The sequence below is a fragment of the Falco peregrinus genome, chromosome 16, assembly GCF_023634155.1.
Source record: "Falco peregrinus isolate bFalPer1 chromosome 16, bFalPer1.pri, whole genome shotgun sequence".
Taxonomy (NCBI): domain Eukaryota; kingdom Metazoa; phylum Chordata; class Aves; order Falconiformes; family Falconidae; genus Falco; species Falco peregrinus.
This window is the reverse complement of record NC_073736.1, coordinates 1,461,151-1,485,595: the sequence shown is the minus strand read 5'-3', so window position 1 is coordinate 1,485,595 and position 24,445 is coordinate 1,461,151. Positions and strand designations below refer to the sequence as shown.

General features: G+C 46.5%; 1 protein-coding gene across 5 annotated transcripts in view; it reads left to right on the top strand.

Moving 5' to 3' along the window:
* Positions 1 to 24,445, top strand: part of PPP1R12B (protein phosphatase 1 regulatory subunit 12B) — a 128,009-nt gene that overhangs the window by 55,286 nt on the left and 48,278 nt on the right. For 3 of the 5 annotated variants that reach the window (XM_055820035.1, XM_055820033.1, XM_055820032.1), the window contains exons 10-14: positions 2,288 to 2,485; positions 3,294 to 3,376; positions 5,108 to 5,233; positions 10,512 to 10,697; positions 11,253 to 11,438. In XM_055820035.1, coding sequence (XP_055676010.1) covers positions 2,288 to 2,485; positions 3,294 to 3,376; positions 5,108 to 5,233; positions 10,512 to 10,697; positions 11,253 to 11,438 — 779 coding nt within the window. The remainder of the gene's footprint in view (positions 1 to 2,287; positions 2,486 to 3,293; positions 3,377 to 5,107; positions 5,234 to 10,511; positions 10,698 to 11,252; positions 11,439 to 24,445) is intronic. The other 2 variants (XM_055820034.1, XM_055820036.1) reach the window with 2 other exon arrangements.

The window sequence follows — 24,445 nt, the reverse complement described above, 5'->3', positions numbered from 1 at the left end:
TTAACCCGGAACAAGACTGGGTTAGGGGTATAGAAGCGGGCCTGTGTGCAACACAGTTATTATTTTGACCTCAGTCACGTAAGATTGGCTGCTTCACCTTTTCTTACATATTTGATTCTTCTGTAACTCTCTTTGTCAGATTGAGGTTTATATGGAAAAATATGAGTGCTTGTGTTGCCCTCCATTTGTGGAGTTATTAGTATGTGTGCTGTTTCTATGTTGTTCAGAAATTACAGGAGGCAGCTTTTACTGTGGATTTGAGCTTTTCTCTGAGGAAAGTGTCAAAACTACATTAAAGTGTTAGAGCTGTGTAGCTCAGTAGACTGGAAGTGCTAGAATTAGTGGAGTACGGATTAACTCCTTGCATCTGCATTAACATAAGAGCTAAGAAACTTTGCTAAAATATTGCAGTGATAATTTTATCATTGCGGTCTTGAGTCAGTGAGCATGATGGCACAGCTCCCCAGTAGCTTCATTTATTTTGGATAATGTCAGATGTTTTCTGTTATATAGAATACGGTATAACAATGCTTATGTTAGCTTTGGCCGAAAGCCTTGTCTACCTCAGTACCCTGTCCTTGACAGCGACCATCAAAAGATACTAGAGAAGACAGAACCTAGCTGGACTTCTCTCCTACCTTCTAGCAATTTGCATTTCAGGGACTTGCTGAACCTGTGGTATTTCTTGTGTTCAGTAGCCCCTGTTGGACTTTTCCTCTACGAATTTATGCAGTCACTTTTTGAGTGCCCATAATGTTTGGGATCCTGTAATGTCCAGTGGAAAAGGGTTCTTCAGCTGAATTACATATTATACCTATGTTATGTTCAGAATTTCCTGCACCTGTTTCGTTCAGCCTGCCACACACTGGTTTTATTTGCTGCCCCTAGTTCCTTTATGGGAAGGAACAAGGAATAATCGTGCCACTGAGGGTTTTATGTACCTTGGTCAGATCTCAGCCTTGGGACTCTTGATATACTGAGTAACTCATACAAAAGCGCTTTTGCTCTACTCATCCTTGGTGCTTTTCTCTGAATCACTTCCCCTTCTTCTATACTGCTTTTGAGCTGTGCATGATATCAAAGATGTGATTGTACCTTGCAGTAACACAGAGTCATGATAGTGTTGTGTTTCATATTCTGTTCCTTTCCAATAATTCCTATTGTTTTGTTTGCTTCATTTCCTCTACAGCGTGGTGTTGAGCCCCTGTCTTTATGGAAGTATCTCTTGTGGTGCCCAGCCTCCATTCTTGAATGGCAGTAGGCATCTTTTTGTAAGACTTGTACAACTTTAGTTACAGTTATCACCTAAGCAGTTGTGTATTTCAGGAATAATATGTTCTTGTCAGAAGTACTTCGTGTAACAAAACCCATGAAGGCTCATTCTGTAGTATGTATAGAACACGCAGTTACCTAACCATAAGAAGGTTTAAGCTGGAGCGGGCTTCTGCAAGCCTCTAGTCCAACCTCTTGCTTGAAGCAGGGCCAGCTTCGAGCCTGTGTCATGTTGCTTTGAACTACCTGAGCTCACCTGAGTATTACAAAGTCTCTGAGGATGGGGATGCCCCACTTTCTTGCTCCTTGGCCCAGTGCAGCATCGTTCCTACCAGGAGGTATGTCTTCCGTCGTGTCAGCTGGGATTTCCCGTGTTGGAACTTGTCTGTTCCTCCTTCCACTGTAGATTGTTGAGAAGTCTGGTTCTATATCTCTGTAAATCCCACCCCACAAGTAGTAGAGCAACTAAATCCTTTCTTTGCCTTCTCTTTTCCATGCTAAAAAAGTTGGGTTTCCTCAGTCTTTCTCTTTGTGTTGTGGGCTCCAACTCCCTGATGATCTTAACGGCTTCTCCTGGACTTTCTCCAGGTTGAGTTGTGTAAGGTTTTGATTTGCAGCGAGTCCCAAAAGAGTTCATTACTTTTTTCTGTTTTCTGCCTTTACTGAATAATTCCCCCTTCCTAAACAGGTGCTAATAAAAGCTTCATTGTTCTTTATATTCTTTCTGCAAAGCTGGAGGAGGGCATTGTGTAGGCAAAGGGAGCTGCACAATGGCACAAGATTTCTTTCATTGTCTGTCCTTGGGGATGCGGGCACTACAGCAATTTGCATCCCTGTGAGTTCACCTTGAGCTATGTCCTTTAATAAAAGCTAAGCAGGAAATCAAAGTCACTCCATCTTATGCTTACAAGTGTAGCCCAGCAAAAACTGGGGCTTGTTGAAACACTTTCAGAACACAAGATTGTGCCTTGCAGTGCTCTTACTTCTTCCAAATGTCCCTTTTTCTCCTCCACAGTTCAGTTGGCTCAGCAAGTCAGACGAGCAGAAGGATGAGTCACCTTCATCGTGGCGGCTGGGGCTACGGAAGACTGGCAGTCATAACATGTTGAGTGAAGTTGCTGCTACTCGTGAGGCGCAGAGAGATAAGACTTCTTCTATCTATCGTTCTTCGTCAAGTCCTCGGATATCTGCGTTATTAGACAACAAAGAAAAGGTTTGGCTTTCAGCAAATGTGTTTTAGTGCATCCCAGCTGAGCAGATTTCACCTCACAGGTTTAAGACCCCTTCCCTTTCGTTTTGAGTTATTGCTGAGTTTTATATCCCTAACAAACTTAGGTCTCTTTCATTCTTCCTTTTTCTTTTGAAAATTTTCCCTGTCCTATCAGTTGCTCTTGCAGAACTGGAGTTTGGTGCTCCTTTGACCTGATCCCTGCTTGGGTTGGAGTGGGCTGCCAGTGAACAAGGGCTGTTGGTCTGGCACAGCCCTTTCTTTACCAGAAAATATCTAATCAAGACAGCAGTGTGTACCTGCAGTGGAAATTCTCCTTCGCTGTCATCTGCATGGGATTCTTTCTGTATCCACCAGCTGTATTTGTGAATCCCATCCCACTATTCACTAGCTGTAGCTTTGCTGCCCGTGGGTAGCTGCCCCGTGCTTGATTCAAGATCAGGCTGGACGGGGCTCTGAGCAACCTGATGTCCCTGCTCAGGGCAGGGGGTTGGACTAGACGGCCTTTGAAAGGTCCCTTCCCACCCAAACCATTCTGTGATTCTCTGGTTTATATAGGTAGTTCTAGTTAGGAGCTGCTTTTATTCACTAGCACGCTCTTCACAAAATCATTTTCAGAACTGATTCTTCTGTGCTGTGGTATGTGTTGCCCAAGAAAAATGCTTTAAACCTGTTGTCCTTAGACAGGAGAGTGCTTTCTTAGTTGAAGGAACCTGAACATTAATTTAGTTGTCATTGAATGTGCTGGAAGCGTAACAGATGTCCAGCTGAAGTACTACTTTTGCTTCACCAGGATAAAGACAACAAGAGCTATCTTGCCACAATAGCCCCCAGAAGACTAAGCAGTACGAGCGATATAGAAGAAAAAGAAAACAGGTGAGACTGACTGACTTTAATGCTCAGCTTCTGTCGATAGTTCCTCCGGAATACCTTTTTTCTGTATTCATGCTGCATATATTTTTTCAGCAGTCCCAAGTGCGTGGGAATTCACAATATTGAGAGCTCTCTCTGATCTGTAAAAGTTCTGGTAGGTTCCTTTTCGTTTAGGTGAGCGGGGCAACAGGCTTGTTTCTCCAGCCCCTGCATTCATACACACGTGGTCTCCGTCCAGGAAACGAGATGTGTGCATACTTTTTCCTTTTATATGCAAGTGCCTCATTTTGGAGCTGGCCCCTACATTTGTACTTCTGTCGCTTGCTCAAGAGTCACCTTCAGTCCCTTTTGTTCACATATCTGTCGTTTTGAGTTGGAGTTTGTGAACGCTGTCATGTATGGAACTGTTCCCCTGGCAGGGGTTGTTTTTAAGGTGAACGAGTGTCGTTGCCCCTGGGCAGAACCACAGTACAGACGGGATGAGTATCTGGTATCTCCAGATACTGTTGAGGAGCTAATCTCTACAAACGGGTTCCTCCTCACAATTTGTGCTAGAAGGAGTAAAATTTGAGCTTAGCCTCATTTCCAGCCACTTCCACAATCATGGCAGAAAGGCACATACAGAGAAGACGTTGTGAACTGTAATTGCTGTGAAGAAGTTGGGGCAGTTGCCCACCCTGAGAGAACTTCAGCACAGCTTGAGATTCTTTGCTGATCTTTTGCTGGAACCTCCCTGCTGCGTTCCTGCCTAATCTCAGCCAGCCACTGTGCTTGGGGGTTTAGCAGACAGTTTGTGTCTGCTGATAAGCTTGAGCGGTTTTGGCAGAGGCTGGTATTGAGTGGCACATCCAGCTGCCTGCTGCTAAGTGTCCTTTGCTCGGTGAAGTAGGGAATGAGGAGAATTGGCCTGCGGGAACAGATGGTGCCCAGGCGTACCGTCTAGTACACATTTTCCCCAATATAACTTCCTTTCAAAACAGCTGAATTTCACTTCACAGAACCCACAGGTGTCTGAAAGGGCATCGGCATGGACATGGCAACTGAAAAATGAAAATTAATTGCAGGCTGATGAGTGAATAGACTTGTTCTGCTTTACAGACTCAAGACCCTGTCCAGGACTTGTACTTGGACGTACTGCCCAAGTGTGTTTCAGGAAGAGGAGCCCTGCTTTCAGATAACTGTGATAAATAGGGCTACTAAGAATTTATTGACAACTTGTCAAGTAGTTTTAGATATTGCCAGACACTTTGTTTGTTGTTTTCTGCTGCTAAGTATAGCAAGGGATTTGCCATACTGAATTGCTTTACTGTCATTGCCTGGATACCTCAGAGAATAAAAACTTTCCCTGTGGTTGCAATATCTGTCCATTTGTGCAATGTCATTTGATACAAGATGTGCAATGTCGTTTGATACAAGAGAGAATATCAAATGACGTTACTTAATATGTTAAATTACTTTTATGGACTAAAGTCTGAATTTGAACCGCAAGTTTTCTGACTAAAAAAGATCTTTTTTACACAAAGCATTACATCATCTGGTCATTCTTGAGTAATACCGATGGCAGTAACAGAAACCGGTGTTAAGGCTAGAAGAGGTGTTCCAGCGAGTTGTGTCACCTGTGAACAGTGGTGCACGTAGGTGTAAGGGAAGGATTTGTGTTGTGGAACTGTAAAGGAGCCAAAAGCAGACTCCAAAAGTTTTTCTAAGCAAACTGTGTGCTCTCTCCTGTGTTAGAGAATCAGCTGTTAACCTAGTGCGGAGCGGCTCTTACACCCGGCAGCCATGGAGGGATGAATCAAAGGGAAACGAAGCTCCCCATTCTGGTGCACCTACTACCTATGTATCTACCTACTTGAAAAGGTATGTCCAGTTCTGTCTTACGTGGGTTCCCAGGCAGTCGGTTCTACTCTTAACGTGCCTCCCAGACTTCAGCCTCCTGCTTGCAGCTTACTGCATCAGTGTAACTGGCCTTGGGACCCTCTTCTGCTGAGAGCCGGAAATAAAAATTAAGATTTGCCAACATTTGTCATGCCAGATAGCATTTAAAGGCCATCATTTTTGTTGATTTGTAAATTGCTAAATTGAATTTAAATACTCTTGCTCACATAATTCAAATGCAAAGTGTTTTCTCAGTTTTATGCTAGTATTATGGTTAGATAATAAAACCCAAATTGATCATAAAAAGACGATAAATCCACTACAGTCTGAAAGCATTGTTCCAATAGCTATTGACAGGTAAGTTGTAGCTTAGTGCTCATTTTGGTTTATATTAGTTGAAGATTATGGCATCATTATTAGAAAAGTGGCAGTGTTCTTGTGCATGACTTACAGCACTTGGTAAGGAGTAAGACTGATGTCTCCAGCCATTTTCTTGTGGTAGTAAGGAAGCAGTTTCTGCACAGTGTGTGACAAACCGTAGAGGCTGGTGGTTAGTAAACTAGCCAAGCAGAATCAGGAAGGCAGCTCCGTGCATAACGTCTTTAACTGGCGGTATCTTCTAGCCCTTTGGAAGGCAGAGGCTCAGTTTCCTTGAAGTACCAGATAATGGCTGAGTGAGGTGAATGAATGCCCTGCTCTGTTAAGGCAAGTAAGACATAAATGAGTTTTCATCTCAGTTGTGAAAAGGAGGATCAGCCCTTTGTGCAAGTACAGTGCCATCACCTCACCTTCGTTTTAGCTAAAACTGGAAACCATCAAAACAGCATGTATGAATGTGTCACGCTGCAAAGCCATTTGATCCGTGCTTAAAGAAAAGGGCAGAGATGTTTCAAGGTTTTAGATTGTGTTTCAACAAATTCTAGACCCTGAACTAAATAACTGTCCTGAAGATGGAACAATTGCTTGAGATATTTGGGGAAACGTGGATTTTTTTGTGTTCTGGTACTTATCGCTGGTAGAGGTAAGTTGTGCTCAAGGATGTGTGTGTCCATCTGCTGAGCACATACAGACCCATTTCCACAAAAGGTGAAACAGCCACTTCAAGCAATAGACTTCTCCTGATCTGCTGATCCATTATGGTGACACCTATCACATCTATCCTGGGACATGATGACAGGCAGCCTCCATAGCTTGTCTCTCTCTAAAGGCGATCTGACAAGCCACAGCTGATTACAATGGGAAAATGTTGCCTTTTGCAGCTGGCACACCATGCAGTTCCCTAGCCTGAGACAGTCCAGTCACTCATGTGGCTGTCTGCTGAAATTTTACAAACATTGCCTCAGCTAATCCAGAACCAGATTTAGTGTTACATTCATGTAGTTGTGCTCTATTTCCTTGGTTAAACTACAGACAGTGAGAGTTCTGGCTGGCAGGGGTATTTTGCTAACGCCAATTTCTCGTCACAAAGGCTGAATTCTGGCCTTTTGTAGGAGAGTGTTGGTTTACAAGCGACTACAGAGAATAGCTTTGCCAGCTAGCAATGAAGTGTACTTTTTAAAAGAGATCAAGTTTTACATTTTATGTAAAATCATGTAAAAACATGTAAAAAATTTATGTAAAAACAGTAGAAACATGATCAATTTGCCGTCTGTCCCATATGCCATTCTATAGGAGAGCACACAGAAATTAATCATATTGAACCTCTGATTTCTCCAGCTTTATGCATCAGCCTCTAAGATGAGGGAAGGGAACCTGATTGCCTGTTAAGAGTAAGCTCTTTGTCATTTCCAAATATTAACAAAACTCTGAACACAACTCCAAAAGCTAAAAGCTTGTTCAGAGAGAAGAGTTAAAGTGAGCATGACATACGTGGTTGTGACTGAGAGGATAACTTGTATACTTCTGCATTCCCCCTTTACTTTAGCATTTAGGTAATCTCCATAAAGATACCAAGTAATGCTCCGTAGGTGCTTTATATGACCCCCAAACAAAGAGTAAACATCAGCAACAGATCATCCTAAGATGTTGAAAATGGCTTTTCTTCTAAAAGGGGAATAAAGTAACTTGCAGCAATGTTGTAAATGTTCTTTAGCTTTAATTGAAGCAAATGTTAAAGTGCTCTCTGTAATGGTAATGACAGGCTTTACTTTTGCTTTCTCTATAGGTGTACCACTAGCCCAGAAATTCACAGAACCCTGTTCTGACACCCTGTTCCCCATTTTAGTGCGTATTGACCTTCAAACAGCTGGTTCGCTTCGCCTGTATGTTACAGGATTTGGAGGAAAACTGGCATAGCAGATTGAATTAATTCAGCATCTTTCTGTTGACATCATCCATAAGTGATGCCTCACAGGAGGGGATCACACACATCACTTTTCACACAGTGAAATCACTTTTTCACACAGTTAGCTTCTCCTCCATTTTACATGTTTACATATATGCTGCCTTACTGGTTTTGTTCACATAAAAAACATCACAGCGAGTCAGGTCAACAGTCTGTGCAGTCCAGCTTCTTTATGACAGCAACTGGTTTTGAAGGACAAGTTGCAAAAGCTAGGATAACTTACGAGCCGTCTTCCACCTCCCACACTCACCCTGCTTCCAGCAGTCACGGATTTGGGAGCCAGGGGTTATACTTACCCAATGTTCTTAATTAATAGCCACCACTGTGGCCAGCTTCCATTGGCAAATCCTGTTTTCATCTCTGCAGCACTCTATGGCAGTGTGTTTAAAAAAAGAATAGTTGTGTTTTGTGCAAACCTTTTTTATTAGTGTATGTGGAAGCTTTGTGAGGTTTTGAAGGTTTTTTAAGATTTTTGAATTCTACTTGCCTTAGCTGCCTCAGAAGTATTTCTTTTTAAATGGTGCTTTCCATTTCATTGCTCATTCCCTGATGGTTGTATTACGGTGATTATGTTGGAGAACAAGTAGCACTGTGTCAGTCCCCCCCCCCTTTTTTTTTTTCTAATGTTGAATTCTTCAGCATAAATTCATAATCCTCCCTTTTACAGATTCATATGAACACAGCTGTTAATTAATAAGATTCCCCAGCTAACCTTTTTGTTGCAATTTTCTGGTCCTGTTCAGATCAAATATGAATAATTGAATAAATGCCTTAGAGTCCCCCTCAGGCTGCGCAGTGCCACCCGGGCGAGGTGATGGGGTAGAGCTGGCAATGCCTTGGCCCTTCTGGTGAGCCGGAGCATGTGTGCAATGCCCCAGCGCCGCGTTTCTCCAGCCCGGGGAGCTGGCACAAGGCCATCACCACGCTCTTCTTCTCCATTCCTCCTCCTCCCCCTCTCAGCTCCCCAACATCTCTGCTCTCCCAGGCACCCGGTGCTGCTTCCATCCCCTTGTCTCCCCTTTCCACCCATTACCTTTCCCTTCTGAAAGACAGTCCTTGTCAGGTCTTACTGAATAACCCTCTCGTGTCCGCCCTTCTGACCAAGTTCATTCTCTTCTTTGCAGCCAGCCCTCGTGCCCCAGCCTCTCAGCCTTGGGCTCTCCTCGGACGGTGCCGCATCAGCCCTGCTGGGGCTGCCACCACCTGTCCCCTGCTGCTCCTCTTGTTCCTTCCCCTGGCGCACACTCCACTGCCATCACCCCCTCAGTACACTCATTCCTCCAACTTCACGGCTGCTTGCTCTGCACGCCCACGCCAGCCAGGCTTCGCCCCCTGCTCTCACCCGCTCCCAGCCCATCTCCAGGCCTTGGCCTTTCCCCCCATGCAGGGAGCCAGGAGGGAGGCACTTGCTTCTAGCAGCACTTGCTGCTGCCCCGTGCTCCGGGGCCAGCTTTCCAGAGGAAGCTTTGTTTAGTCTCTGGTGGAGGTTGCTACCTGGTGACAATAACTTGCTTGTGCCTTTGTGACCTGGATATGGCAGGCGGCCATCAGCTGAAGAGCCCCAACCTAAGGTTCCTCCCCGTGGCAGCCTTCCAGATGCCCCTTTCTCTCCTTTGGCCGTCCGGGGACCAGCTGCTTGTTCTGGGCTGGCTGGGGGCCTTGGCATGTAAAACTGGTTTGTAAATTGGGTGCCTACGTGAACTGGACTGGATCCTTCCTCTGACCTCCTGTTCCTGGCTGTTGTCCTGCCCCTTTCAAGTTTTATGTCAGCCTCGGGCTGCTCTCTCTGACTCTTGCTCTTGTGTTGACTTCCAGTTCCAGTCTGTTTTCCCTGGCTTTCCCATAAACTTGCAGCTCTTTGTCCCGATCTGCTTTTCCTCTAGGTCAGCTTTTATTTCTGGTGCAACCACTTTCCCCCATGTGCACTGGCATGGGAGTCATTAGGATGCAGGAGGCGAGAGGCAGCCTGCCAGCCTTCCTAGCCTTTGATCCTGCAGACAGCCCAGTCTGACCAGTAGCAACCAGGAACACCAGTTGCTGGGAAAGGCGTGGCAGGGCCCTGGGTCACGCATGCATGCTTGTTTGCTCTGAGCTGACAACGAGCAGCCTGTACATGGGGCTGTGGCACATGCAATAAGGAGGTTTTGCCAGATTTCATCACGTCTGGTTTTCGAGGTGTGCAACTTCTCCCACTTAGGATAGATTTTCTCTGAAAAAGCGCAAGGGTACATCCTCGCATGAGAGCTCTTCTCCATTTCTCCTGTCTCCTCCAGAGTATGGGCACTTTAACACTTCCAGCTTTTCAGTAATAACGGGTTTAAGGGGTTTGTTTTAAACTGGCAAAATAGATATTTCCCTTGCTCATTCTTGAATATTTTTTGGATGGTTTTGCTAGCTATTTTCCAGAAATACCGAGTTTGAGATATGCCTCACAGAAAATTAAAGCCTGAACTGATCGTCTTTGCCAAAGCTTTTCAGCCACTGAAAACAAGTTCTTAAACCTGGAAGCCCTGGGCATCCTTAGGAAGTGATGCAGCCAGACCTGCTTATGTCACTCTCTCCTTCCCTGCTTTAAGCAACCTCATCCTTGCTCATTGTTCCTACCTTCCCCCAGTACATGGGGTGCTCTGTGCACACCGCTTTCACTGCGGTAGGGTTTTTCCCTTCCCTGATCTTCACCGATTCACCTCCACGCCGTTGTTCTCTCACTGAAACCCGCAGGGCTTAGCTAAGAGGGGCGCTGGCAGCGCCAGCCCACGTGAGCAGCTGCAGCCTCCCCGGTGTACTTTAATCTCCCTGCACACGTTTTGCTAAGATGTAATACTTGCTCCCTTCCCAGCGGAGAGCCCAGCTGCGGTGGTGTTCTGTTGAATATTTACTGTGCTCTGAAGGACGTGATTTTGTGATGTTTTACAGTGCTTCATTTGGTAGAAGTAGTGACCTGAGCAGTCCCTACATTTCAGCCAGTCGCAATACATCTGTAGCTACCTCACCCAGTGCCATTGGCTCATCTACCTCACTGGGCACCCCGTGGCATCCTGTCTCTTCCTGCCCCACATCTCTCAGTGCGAACGCTACTGCATCCGCCCGCCAGTATACCAGGTAACGGCTCACAGCTGAGATAACTGCAGAAAATCAGCATTTGGGTTGCAAGTTCTGAATGCTGGAGTGGATTATGGACTGGACGTGCGCTTCCACACAGGGAGCGCTGATAAGAAATCCCGGAATGGTTGTGTTGGACCGTTTCAGTAGTGCATATGCACCAGCAGGCAGCTAACGGCCCATGTGTGACCCTCGCTTCTTCACCCCCTGGAGTGGTCGGTTGTACCCTCTTGCTGCCCTGTTAGAGCCCTGCTGTGTTGCTCAGGCTGCTCTTGGGCGTTCAGTGTTACAAGCTCTTGGAGTTCGTTCCTTCTGCCTATTCGCCAGTTATATTTTCTAATTGTTTTTGCTACAAACAGGGATGTGAAGACTGTGAATTCCTCCTGCTTATTCTTCCACAAGTTTTTGAAAGCTCGTTTTAATGTGTGCTGTTCTCTACAAAACCACGAGTCTAGAATGAGGAGAGTGAACTGTCAGTGCTCCCTCAAGGTGGCTGGTCTCACTCAGCAGCTGAGTTCACTTGCTTTGCTTTCCGTTATGTCTTCTCTATTTCAGAGCCCCTTTCAGGCAACAAACTGATACTGCTGTAGAGAAAAATACAGAGGGCATCTCTGCTAGCACCCCCCTAGGTGTAATCACAAATCGTGCCATACTCGGCTCTGCTAACGGTATTGCGAATGCCAGTGCTGCCTCAACCACAGGAAAGGACTGCTCAGCTGAGGAAGCCAGGGAGCGCAGAAGGTTAGTGAGCAGAGTGCCGCTGTGTGTCGGTCCTCCTCCGTCATCAGATCTCACGTGGTGGTGATGGTGGGGGTGTGAGAACTGTTTCTCAGGTGCTACGTAGAGTTAACGGGCTGCTGCCCCTGCTCTTGTCTTAAGGTTTTGAACTGAGTCATCCCTGGCTTGTAGGTTACATTTAGGTTCATAAATTTCTACTTGTCTTTTTAGCATCTCAGCCTTTTTCTTCAGTAGTCATCTCAGCTACTAGTCTCAATCCCTGTACACAAGAGGGGTGGACAGCCCAGTAGCCACTTGTAGTAGGTTCTGCCACATAAATCCCATTCTGGAAAGAGCAGAAGAAATGAAACACATTCAGATAAAATCCATCCCTCTATGCCTCGGTCCTTGCTGCACAAGCCCCTCGATGCCCTCTGCAGTTAGTGGGGGAAAACAAACATTGCTGGAGTGTGCAGGTGTGCGATACAGGAGGAGATGGACTGCACTCTAGCAGCATGCACTTCTTTCGATCGACTCTACAGGAAGGCTTACCACAGAGGCAGAAGTCTGCCTTGTGCAACTGAGGCTATTTCAGCAGCAGCAGCATTTTTAATTACACTGAATCTAACTGGTGGTATCTCTTTCTTACCATATGATGGTATTTTAAGACTGGGGAGATACAAAACTGGGGTAGCTGGTGCTCTTTTCAAAGGAAATTTACCATGTGCTTTTAAGTACCAAATAGCAAACGCTCCATCTTTATTCATGCAAACAGGTTAACTTTTGCAAATTCTGTCTCTTCTGATGGCATTGGTGAAAGTAGATGGTGATAAATAAAATGCAGTGATGAACCGTGTATTCCTAACTAGCAACCAGTTCATGGAGTGTATTCCGTAATAAGATTCTTCCAAGCTAAAATAATAACTTCTTAAGATACGGACCTTTCTGAGTGGAGATATACTCAGACATATTTTAAATAGCCTAAAGCCAAAGGATGTGAAAAGCAACAATGGAAATTATCAGCTTGCAAAGATGAAGAAGGTAGAGCTCAGCAGTGCCGTGTAGCCTGCAGTCAGTCGGGGGCCTCCCCCACGGCGGGCATGCTTGCAGCGGGCTTCTCTTTGCTGCAGTAGGGCCCTGAAAGACAGTGGTCTGTGCTATTTGGAAAATACCCAAAGTTTTAGTGCTCGTTGGGCATTTTTTTTTTTATTTTTTTTTTTCCCCAGAGCTAGCACAGGGAGTGCTTTGAAGGTATGTCAGGCATTCTGGATGAGCCACATTCATCCACTCTGTATGCAGGGACATAATTTGAAATAGCTGCTGCAGAGTATCTTTGTAAGAACACTTAAAGTTAATATTAGGAGTACCTCCGTATGCTCCTCGTCATTTTGCTAGGGGTCAGTTGGCTTGGTGTCATTTGCAATTGAATTGAGAAGAGCTGCCAAAAGATACTCCTGGTGCAAAGTGAGATTGTGCAAAAGAGGACAGAGTGAGTATTGTGTTTTTAGTTCACACTTCAGACAGTTTCACAACAGTATCTTAATTTCGGCAAGCCCAGAATCAAGTTGCAGAAGCTTTAGATTTTTTCCCTGAAGAAATGGGCTCCACAAAACCCACCAGACTTTTGGCACTGTCTGCAGACGGAGATCTCGGCTGTGATAGTATTTGTAGATGCCCAAAAGAGCATCTATTAATATTACTGCATTGGCATGTATTACCAAATCGGTTTCTATAAATAGCGTAGGAGATTTGTTTGTCTCCTGCGTTTGTATTAGAGAACCAACTCTTAGGAATTATGATAATGTAAAGAGAAACACCAGAAAATTCCTCCCACCTTTAATTGGTGCTTTGAAACTATTGAGAGGAAAAAAAAGGTACAGCGAGGATGCGTTGGGTGGAGGAAACCTTATTTGTGAATGTGTGTTCTAACAGCAGGATATACTGACTGGGGAACTGCCTGCACGTTTTGAACTAGGAAACATGGAGCTAGAGGAACGGGAGAGGCCACCTACATGGGAAAAGCTTATTTTGGAAGGAGACCAATTCCACTAAAATAAAATTAAAAAAGAAAATGGCAGGCAGTTGTCAGGGAAGCACTGTATGGATTTCAGTTCCCACCGGCAGCTGTTGCGGTAGTGTTCGGTCTGCTTCAGTGTTTCCAAAGCTCCGGCTTTCTCTTAGCAACAGAAACATAAACAAGCTTATCAGCTAATATTAGATCACAGGGATGTCTCCTAACTTGTGGCCTTAAATTATCTGCGTGAAGCCAAAAGGTTAAAGCAGAAGAGACTGCCAGGTCTGGGGAGGACCGAGCAGCCCTGTGCTCTGGCGTGCGGTTTCGCATCCTTCGGTGCCCAGCACCCGCAGCCTGGCCCATGCCGTGTTTCACCCGTGGCGCTTTACCTGCCGCTGGCTCGCCAGCTGAATCGGTCAGCAACCCCCCGGTGGGTGGGAAATCATGTGCCTCGCCTGGCTGCAGAGGGGTGATGAGACACAAGAGGCGGCAGCGCAGGGGAGGACAGTTCGCAGGCACGCAGGGCCACCTGCCCGGCGCACGGTGACACGCTGCTGCCGGCTGTCCCCGCCACACGGCTGGATGTTCCGCCCCGCCGCTGCCACGCGTGTTTACGTGTGCCCGGCCGCGTTCAGCCTCCCCCCGTTCTGCTGCGGCACGGCAGTTGTGCTGGGAGGCTGGAAACGTGCTGTTTTCCAGAGTCGGTGGTTTTGCCAGGCAGTTTCTTTCTCTTTTTCCTGGGGGTTTTCAAGCCGCTGACCACCATTGCTGTTGGGCCATTTTGACGATCTCCTGCCAGCGCCAAATTGTCTCACACCGCCAGTGCATCTGTCCGGCTGAACTCAAACCAGCACCGGCTCTGCTCGGGTGGGTTACGCGGGTGGGTGCCTGCAGTGCCTCACGCAGACCCTCTTCTTCCTGGTGCAGAACCGGGGTCCGCCTGGTCCCTGCCTGGTGCAAGCAGGCGGTGGGGAATCGGGGGGCGTTGGTTGCAGCCCACCGTGGGGTACCCGCCTTCACCCGGGGTGACAGCGGCCTCTAGTGCCACCGAAAGCTCCTTTGCAAAGGTCACCTGCAGCTTTGTCCCCGCGGTTTCAGCAGGGCCCTGGGCACCTCTCCCGGGACCCCGCGCTGCAGCCCCTCTCAGGGGGCTCCTGCTGCCTGCGCGTGCCCCGTGTGCGGGACATGACCTGTGCCATGAGGCACCTGGTGCTGGAAGGGAGGTCGGGGGGGGTCTGGTTCTCGCTGAAGCCTTTCGTATTACGTGAGAGCTTTGGTTCCCAGAATAGACTGAAAGGCGACCACGCAGCCCATGGCTCGTGCTCAGCATCACGTGCGGTCAGAGCGGCTTTGCCTGAGAGCTTCTGACAGGCAAGACTGTGCTCTCAGTTGTGTCACCAGTTTAAAAGCACACCCTTGAATTTGAAATCTGGCCTGTTTTTGTAAGAATTGCAATTTTAATTTGACCTTCCTCTCTCTCTTTTTTTTTTTTTTTTTTTCCTTCCCCCCCCAGCCACTTTGTTTATACGATCGCGTTCTGCAATTGTGTTTGTTCTTCCTGTTCATCAGGAAGGTTCCAGCAAGGTGGTAGCACTTGCCATCAGGCAAGCTGTTAGAGACGGGAAACATATCTCTCCCTTATTTTTGAATGAGTTCTCAAATAAATCAATAGGAGTGAAGCGGCCTTGTTTTCGTAGCAGCTTTGGGGCTGGCGGCTGTGCTCAGCCTGCCTTCCTGCCCTCGAAAGTTTCCCCTGGAATTTTTTTTCAGATGAAGCAAGTACACTGACATGCAAGGTAAATGTGTCTAGCAAATATTTCCCTTTTCTGCTTCATTCCCAAGAGGAATTTATTTTTCATTCTTTGTTCCTTCATTCTAAGGATCCAGCTGCTAATTGTAGTAGCATATATTAATAATATATTATTAACTGAATCCTCTTCCACCAGTACTGTTAGGTGAACAATTTTTGGCAAGTCCTTTTACCTTGTGATTCTTGTCCTGTCCAAATTCAGAGCATGACTCCTCTAGGGTGAGCGCAGATGCCCAGTGCATCTGATAAACCTTGTTATCTGACAAAAAAATAAGAACCCCTGATCTCTGTAAAAGTTAAACTGTGGGGTTTGCATTCATTTAAATGTCACTTGAGAGGAACTGGAGGAAGAAGCCGTGAGCATTATCGTGCTACCACCTTGGGATGTTTTCAGTAGCATGTAGCCCTATAATCCTTATCACTGACTGACATAAAGTTGAGTAGTCTTAATTCTCCTGGGAAATTCTCTGGGGAAGCAGAGTGGTGGTGGCACTCGTGCGGGGTGCTACTGCATGGCAAGGGATGGATTCCTGCCCACACTACACAGCGGACAACAAAAAGTTAAGAGGTCTCTCTCTCGCGAAGAACTGAACCATCGTCTGGCACCTGCTGTTGAAAGCATTTATCTGCCACGCTTCTGCAGTTAATCTCTTTCAGATAAAGTCGTCCTTTTTTAAAAAGGCTACTGGTGCAGATGACGTGGGAGGGCAGGAATTCTGCTGGCCATCGGATTGTCCATGTTGGGAAGAGGCGAGATTGCTCCTGCTGTATCAGAAATCAGGCTGCATTTTTATTTGGACAAAGGTCGAGGTGTGGGATGGGGGTCACTGCTGCTGAGCCTGGTTTGCTGTAAGGGCGGCGAGCAGGTGTGCTGCTGCGTGCTCAGCTGCCAGCTGACTTTATCCAGCGCGCGGGGAAGGGGGGGGGGTGGGTATTTTGGCATTTGCTTTGGGCGGAGGAGCCCAGGCTGTAGGTTGGCCTGATAATGCAAAGCAGGAATATATGCGGGATCCTCCAGGAATGGTCAAGGAAACGAAGCAGGGACCACTTGAGCTAACCAATGTTAAAGAAGTGCAGCTTGACAGCATGGAGCAAGCAGAAGGTAAAACTGCCTTTCCCCATCCCTGTCTACATGCGGAATCTCTGTGCAGTTTCCTTTACTTACTAATTGTAACCACTGATGTTTCACGTATTTAATCCTTGTGTCTAACAGCACATTTGTCTGATGGCAAGTCCTGCGCCAGGGCTCCAGTTCCATCTGGGCACTAGTACCTGGAAGCTCAGGGTATGGGCATTTACTAACTTCGATGCATTCGAATACTTGCCTGTGTTCAAAACCAGCCATTAAACTGAAGAATGCACCCAAAGTGTTTGTGGAGATACTGTCTGATGGTACAGCCAAGAGCTAATTTAGCGGAAAATCAGCTCTTCTGTTAAATTCTCCGCTCCACAGCACCGACCCGTGGATGTTACAGGTGGAGAAGCCAGGTAGCCACCCTGGGATTTCTAGAGGAAAAGTTTTTGAGCAAATTTAACTAATCTTCTGCCCTGAGAATAGTGGACACTTGAAATCGAACCAACGCCACTGCCACGCTAGGAAATTGCGATCTTAGCTCAGTAGAAAGTGGAAATCTTTTATACATTATTAATATTCAGTGATGTTTTCTGTAATTCGGCTGGGGCTGATTCATGATCGTCATCCTTAAGAGCTGCTCAGGCATCTGCTGGGTGGCGGCTTCCACGAGGTGGCAGCCAAAGGCTGCTCAGATGGACGTGCCAAGGGAGCGTTGCTCCCAAGGTTTATCTGGTTCAACAGCTGAACCTTCTTTATCACCATCAGGTTTTGATTTTATTTTATTTTTTCATTGCAAAAGGCAATTTCCCAAGTACTCAGCTTTTTGCCACGTGAGGGCTTATTTTTTTTCCCCAGGAATTTCCTGCCCTGTTTCAGGCACCGTAAGGTAGCTTTTGGGAAAGCTATAATAGGTCTGTTTAAGGCTGTTTAAAATGTCAGATTGCATTGGCTGATTTTAAAAATGAGAAAGAGTAATACTGTTAGATGCAGGACACTTGCATCTTTGCATTCATTCCATTCATCATCTGGCAGGAGATGGAGTTTCATCCCGCTCCGTTTCATGCAGCAATTTTTTTTAGTGCAAAGATTCAGTCTCTGGGGACTGCAGACAGTAGTGCATGTTGTTTGTTCCATGACACGGTGACAAACTGCTCAGTGTTGTGTATTGACACCTAACATCCTATGCTGAACACAAACCCATTTCAAAATGTTCCAGCCTGGAAAGCTTTGCACTTGTGACGGTCTCAGCTCATGCATTCAGTAACTAAGGGGAGCTTCGGCAGGGGAGAGGTGCTGCTGCTTTGCATGGGTTTGCGTTTGCAGCACTCTGCTTTTCTCTTACAGAAAAATGTCCTGGGTTGTTTGGGGGTTTTTTTTGTTGTTGTTTTTAAACAAGTGCTGGAGGAACTTTAAAGGCCTAGATTCACAGCAACAGCAAGCCTTCTCCAGATGAGGTAGCCAGTTTAAGGAATGTAATCCCTGTGATGTTTGTTGCCTTTGCACTTTTTACCATGATGCTGAGTGGCATTAATTAATGCAGAGGGATAACATCGATTGTTTAAAAGCTTCCAATCTACGCGCTCTCTCCCTCAGCCCCAAACTTTGTGAGTTCTCCGTAGGTACCAGTGCTGTATTTTATTCTTTGGCAGAGGAAGAACAGAGCACCTGGGACTGAGAGCGAGCAGGGCTGCGTTCCCACCTAGGTCTGCAGTTAGAGCGCTGCTCACTTCACTGTACTGCAGCACGCCAGGCTGCGCTGAGCTGTGTGCTGTATCCCTACGGCATTCAACGCAGAGCTGTTCTGGTGGGCATACAGAGAAATGAACAGGGGCAGATGGGAAAGCACACGCAAAATCGTCAAGAGCTGTCTGATAGGAAGTATTCTTAAAGCACCAGCTGCCATACATGTAACCTCTACCCATTGTAAGCATCGCATCAAAGTGTGAGTTTTGCAGAGGGATAAAGGGTACTTGTTATTTTGATTAACAAGTGATAAAGATCACAAGTCTCTTAACCTCTCGGATCAGCACCTGAACATGTTGAGCAAAGCAAAGCTGTTGCAAATAAATCTTCTGCTTGTTAAACTGCTAATCGTTCTGTAAATAGATGATGGCGATTCAGACATTTAAACTTTCATGAGTTGAGAATTCACAGTCCAGATTGAAACACAATGACAGCCCAGAACAGCCAGGACCAACTTGAGAGAGAAAAGCAAAAGCCTGAAAATGGTGAACACTCAGCCGAGCCTTTTCGAGCCAGCTGTGAAACGCTTTGTGAGCATGATCCTGTTATCCCTCTGTCCTCAGCTTATTAAATAACTCGGCATTGTCTGGCTGTCTCTCCCCTCGTTCCCAGCTCTAATGCTTGCATGGTCTGACATGTTGCCCTTCTCTCCTGCCTGTTGCATGTCTTCTCAAATTATAGTCGGCCGACTTTTCGTGGCAGTTTCTCTGATGAGTGTTTTCAGTTGCGGTGGGCTGGCGCACAGAACGCGTTCGTGCAGGGAGAAATACAGTGAAGAACTGAAACCTGTTGTTTGGATGAGAGAGCAGGAAAGAGTCTTTTTCTGACTGTTTCCCTGTAATTGTCAACTATTTGACTTGCTGCTGGGTACATACTTTGTTATCTAACTTAAGGAATTGTATTTCAGGAACTGCTGTCAGCATCGTTGCCTCCGAAACTTGCACTTGCTTCTCTTCCCTCCCCCAGCTTAGAGATAGTTTCTTAGCTAATGGCAAATTTCCAGTTTGTAGGAATGCATTGCTGGGATGCTGTACTTTTCCAATTGTTTCGAGGGGAACAGTATCAGTACTAGAGGCTTTTGCTGGGCTTTATTTTTTTCTATCTTCCTTTTTTCAGAGTGTGTGTGTAGGTATGTATATATAACATGGATATATATATATGTATGTATAAGAGATAAGAGATATATGTATGATATTTTTAAAAATACTGCAGTGTTTGGAATGGTGATACTGTACTGTTAAAAACAGCTATTTCAGACATTTTGGAGTCTGAATATCTGTATGGCTTTTCATATGCCTAAGGTGCCACCTCACGTGCAGGAAGCCAAAGCTGTGCCTGGCTCCCCTTCACCTGCATTTTCCAGATCTGGAAGAACCAGAAGTCTGTCCTGCCTTCCAGGAAAACTGTCACTATAGTTCCTAGTCTACTGAGTGTAGTTCAGAGTCTCACTCCTAAACTAGAAAGAGAATTTGGGCTGAGAGGAGCCAGAGAGGACCAGCGGAGCGGCTGCTGCGCAGGGCAAGCTGTCCTGCAGAGCCGCATGGAGCATAGCCGGGTCCACAACCCACAGCTGCATCTGCAGCGACCAGACACACTATAGCTACTGGCTGCCAACTGTATCCTTACTGCACTTGCTGCAGGAACATGAGTTTATTGGAGAAGGACCTGATGGGATGGAGGAAACCCATTGTGGGCTGCTGCAGCTCTCAGGGGGGGTGGGTGTGGGGGTGTATCTCAGGTTTTGGTGTGCTGACAGCAGGATGAGATGCCTTGAATCCACCTCGACAAGAGGGCAGCTGTAGCATATAATGAATGTTTCGCTTCTAAATTTGTTGCCAGTTCTGATGTGTGTAGGTGAGTGTCTTTTAGGCAAGTGCTTTTCCAGTGCTGGGTCAATGAAGTGTGAAAATGTAAAACTCCGAGTTCTGCACATTCTTGGTGTTCCCTCTGGGACTGGGTGATGTCATTCTGCCAAAAGGCTCTGCATGCTGGTAGGTCGTGTTTGCCACAAACGCTTCAGTCTCTTCAGCGCTTAAAGGAGTTCAGGGAGGCAGGGAAGAAGCCCAGCACTGTAAAAAGAGGATCAGAAGCTTCTGTGTTGCTTGGAGAAATTCATCATCTGTTCTTGCTATCTGTGCACCAATTAACAGGGGATTGTAATTATTTTTTTTTCAGCATCATTCACCCTTTACTTGGAAAGGGTTTCTCTCCACGGTATGTTCTTTTTTTCCCTCTGGCAAATGTTCTCGAACATACACATTTGCTTTTGCATTCTTGGTTTACCATCATGTATGTCCAGGCTTAGTATTGCCCTGTTTTGAATCTCCCCTTCTATTAGTATCTTACTGCAGCTCCTTTTGCCATGAGGTAGTGATGAGTAGTTGGAATCCATCTTGGTGTTGCACTGTCCTGATAAAAAGAGTTAACAGAGGAAGTCGGTGTTTTCTTGAAAAAAGGAAGAGTTAAGTGGGGGGCAGATTCATCATTCGGTTCCCAGCTTTTTTCTAGTTCATGCATGAATCAAAAGCTTGTAGCTCTCTCGTGGCAGCAGGACACACTTGTCTCTGTCTCTGGGAACTATAAACTTCTGCAGTGTTTTTGCTGACTTTCACATACACATCTCTAACAATTTATACTCTGCTGCTTGCACTTGCAACCAGAACTCTAGGAGAAATCTGTTCTGCTTTATGTGTGCCTGGAACTTGGCATGATGGCTGCTCTTACTTCATGTATTTCTCAGAGAAAGCTTATTGCAAGGAAGTACAATGCATAGGACCATTTCTTTGAAGATCTGCTTGGATCATGTGATATTTGCTTGAATTAATAGGGTGACATAGATACTGCAGTTCGCAACCAATGTGTTTCTTGAAAACGTAATTAAAAACTCCGTGAATTGTTTACTGCCTTGTACCCCATTTGCTGTCTGTCCCCTGCAGCTTGCTGTGATCTGCAATTTTTCTGCTTTGGAGAGTACAGTATTGCTCTCCCTCTGTAATCCAGCCCAGCCTTGCTTTGTGGCTGCATCAGACTTGCCATCTCCTTTCAGTGAATTTGTTCTCTCTTTCTGTCTTCCATCCCATTTAGCATGCTCAGGTCTCTTAAAATTCAGCTTGTAAGCAAAGTGAAGCATCACCTAAAATTGTAAAATCTGTCCTTACCCTCCCTCCCTCCCACAAAGGTAAAAAACAACAAAAAACCCAAACCCCAATAGAGCAAGAATGTGATTGAATTGCCAGCAGGTATGGTGTCTGCGGTTTGCATTTGAAATATTTACAGCACAGCCACTTTCTTTCATCACCAGAAAAAGACTGTCGCTGCTCACTCAGAGAAACCAGCTATGTCACTGTGCAGTGGTTCTGCCGACTTGTTTCAGAAAATTCAGTTATCTCATGCTTGTTAAAATGGCTTTGGGTGAGCTCCAAGATGTGGGGGATTGTGTAAATGGAAAGAAACCAAAAGTTAGCAATCGATACAGGCTGCAGCCCAGACTGAGCCACTCTGATTTGCAAAATGTGCTCGTCTGAAGATTAAGTCACCGTTGCAGGTTGGACACCCAAAATTGCTAATGATGTTTTAACATACTTGTAGTCTTGTATGAATTATGGGAGAGCAGAGGAAGAAAGTCTGGGAGGGTGATGGGGTGAGAGACACGAAATGGTTTTCTCTTGCTGTATCTGTGCACTCCTGGGCGCAGAGCTGTAGCTAAACACTGGAACAAGGGAAACGCTGCAGCCTTGCTGCGCTCCTGCCCCTGCAGACCCTGCTGCCAGGCAGCCCCCAGGGCTCAGCAGCAGCATGCCCAGCCTCCTCTCCACCCATGTGCCTAACCTTTTTTAAAACTGCTTTGAAAATCTGTTTCGTCCTTTCTCACATCCAGCCAGTGGCAAGGAGTTCAGTACTATTTTCTTTTGTGTGCAGAAGTACTTCAGCTGCTGTAAGCGTGACCTCGTGTTGCTCACACGTACCAGGAGTGTTCCTGCAGAAGCACGCTGTGCCCATGTGGCGTACGTGCTCTTGTGTGAGCCACATTCCTCCTCAGGCAAAGGCAGGTCGTATCTCGTTCCCATCGTGTGCATGTAGCTCCTACACGCCTGTGTCCTCATTGGAGAATATGAGACGTAAATGCCGCTGATTCAAAGCTGTTGCGGTACACTGCCCACCTTCCTTAGCTACAAATATAATTGGCTTATATGTTTCAGGAATATATTTTTTAGGGTTTGGGTTTGGCTTTTTTTTTTTTTTACTACTGCCCTGAACTTAATTTGCAGTATATTTTGCAAATGCATTCTTCCTGTAGGTGGCTTATTACTTCTGGATGTTGTGCAAATATCAGCTATTCTGTGTCAAAAGCTGCAGAAAATGCTTATTGTTTCCTTAACGTGCCATTACCTGGGTAACACCGATGCACTGCATAGAGGAGAGCAGAAGAGAATGACTTGTCTGCAAAATGAGGAGTTGCACAGCTTTCACTCATCAAACAGCAGCTTTTTTGTTCAGGAAACAGTGAATTCTTGGGAGGCAATCATCCCTCAGAATTCTAGGCCCTTTCCGTGTTGGCGTATCCATCACAGCTCGTGTGCCTGTCTGGGTAATCAATGGGGAGAAATGAGCTCCTCTGCAATGCATTCACATGATCTGTGCTGGAGGCTCTTTCTGAAGGTGATAAATCGCCCCCTGGAAGTGCAGTTCAGCGCGCCTGGCCAGCTCGGATGTAGACATCTCTGTTGTAGCAAGCTCCCACCGCGTGATTCATCTCCTCCAGAGGTCTGCAGTGCAGCGTCTCCAGCACAGGGATCGATCCTTTGTGCTCCCTTTGGAGATCAGGGGAGTTCAGGGCACAATTTATTGGGTCAGATACTTGCAGCAGTTTTAGGTGAGAACCTCTCACGTGTGCCCTGCCAGCGCTCGAAGTGCAGGGTGCCTAGCTGCCGTGGGTGCCCTGCCAGTAGTCCAAGGAACCCCAGTTACGCGGTGTCTCCGCCGGGTGCCGGAGACGGGCTGCACTTGGCTGCACAGCTACATCAGCGCTGAGCACGAGACCGTGAAGGTGGACAGAAGCCATCACGGCACGTGATTTTAGAATGATCCAGATTCCCTGGTTCTTTGAGGTTTCGTCATGGTGCAGCAAAGTTAGTAATCTTTCTAATATGAACTTACTGGATCAGATGCAGAATCCGTTCAGCCCATTCCCTTTTCCGTGGAGGTGGTCTGTAGTGGAGAACCAGGCAAAGAGTCCAAGGACAAAGTGAGCGTATTCCTTGATAGATCTTCATCCCTCACTTGGCTAATTATTCTTTGAACATACGTAGATCTTTGATACTCTTAACCCGTGGCAGTGGTAGACCTACAAAAGAACATTTCAGGCACCTTCATCCTTGCAGTGAGACAGTCTTAATAATCATTCCCTATTAACCAGGCTGAAGAGTTTGATCTAATTAATCTTTCCCAAGACAGAAGCCACTCCACCAGCACGGAGCAGCTTTGCATGTCCAGAGCCGGGCAGCGGGGCTGGGGCAGGGGCTGGGGCACAAGCGCTCTGAGGAGCGGCTGGGGGAACTGGGGGGGTTCAGCCTGGAGAGGAGGCGGCTCGGGGGGGCCCTCATGGCTCCCTACAGCTGCCGGCCGGGAGGCTGTAGCGAGGTGGGTATCCATCTCTTCTCCCAAGGAACAAGTGATAGGACGAGAGGAAACGGCCTCAAGTTGCACCAGGGGAGGTTTAGGTTGGACATGAGGAAAAACATCTTCACCGAAAGGGTGGTCAGGCACTGGAGCAGGCTGCCCAGGGAGGCAGCGGGGTCACCATCGCTGGAGGGGCTGAAAAGGTGTAGTGTAGATGCGGTGCTTAGGGACATGGTTTAATGGCGAGCTTGGCAGCACTGGGTTAACAGTTGGCCTCGATGATCTTAAGGTCTTTTCCCACCTAAATGATCCTGTGGTTCTGTAACGTGGAGCTCAGACATACTGCTGTGCGATGCCCAGCGCTGCCGCATCCCCCTCCAGTTCTTCCAGTGGATGCTGGGGCAGAGAGTTCACCTTACATGTTTTCATTTGAATAATTCTTTTGAAGTCTCCCAGGTTTAATGAAATCTCCTGGTGACTGGCTCTGTATTTTAACTGTGTGTTTTCCAGTGTTAAGGAACTCGGTTTAATCCGGTGTGTGAAGGTCATTCTTCCATTTTATTGCTTTTTTTCAAGGTGTTTTGGCTTTGTAAGATACCTGCAGTTCAGCCAGTCGCTAGCTCTGATGGGTTTTGTACTGAAGAAGATAGCAGATTGCAGGAGTATGATCATGACTATAACGACAGGAAGGAGGGTCTGAGGAATGTGTCAGTGCAGGATTTCTGTTCCTGAGATCTTTATCTGAATGAGAGGTGATTTGTGCGTTTGAT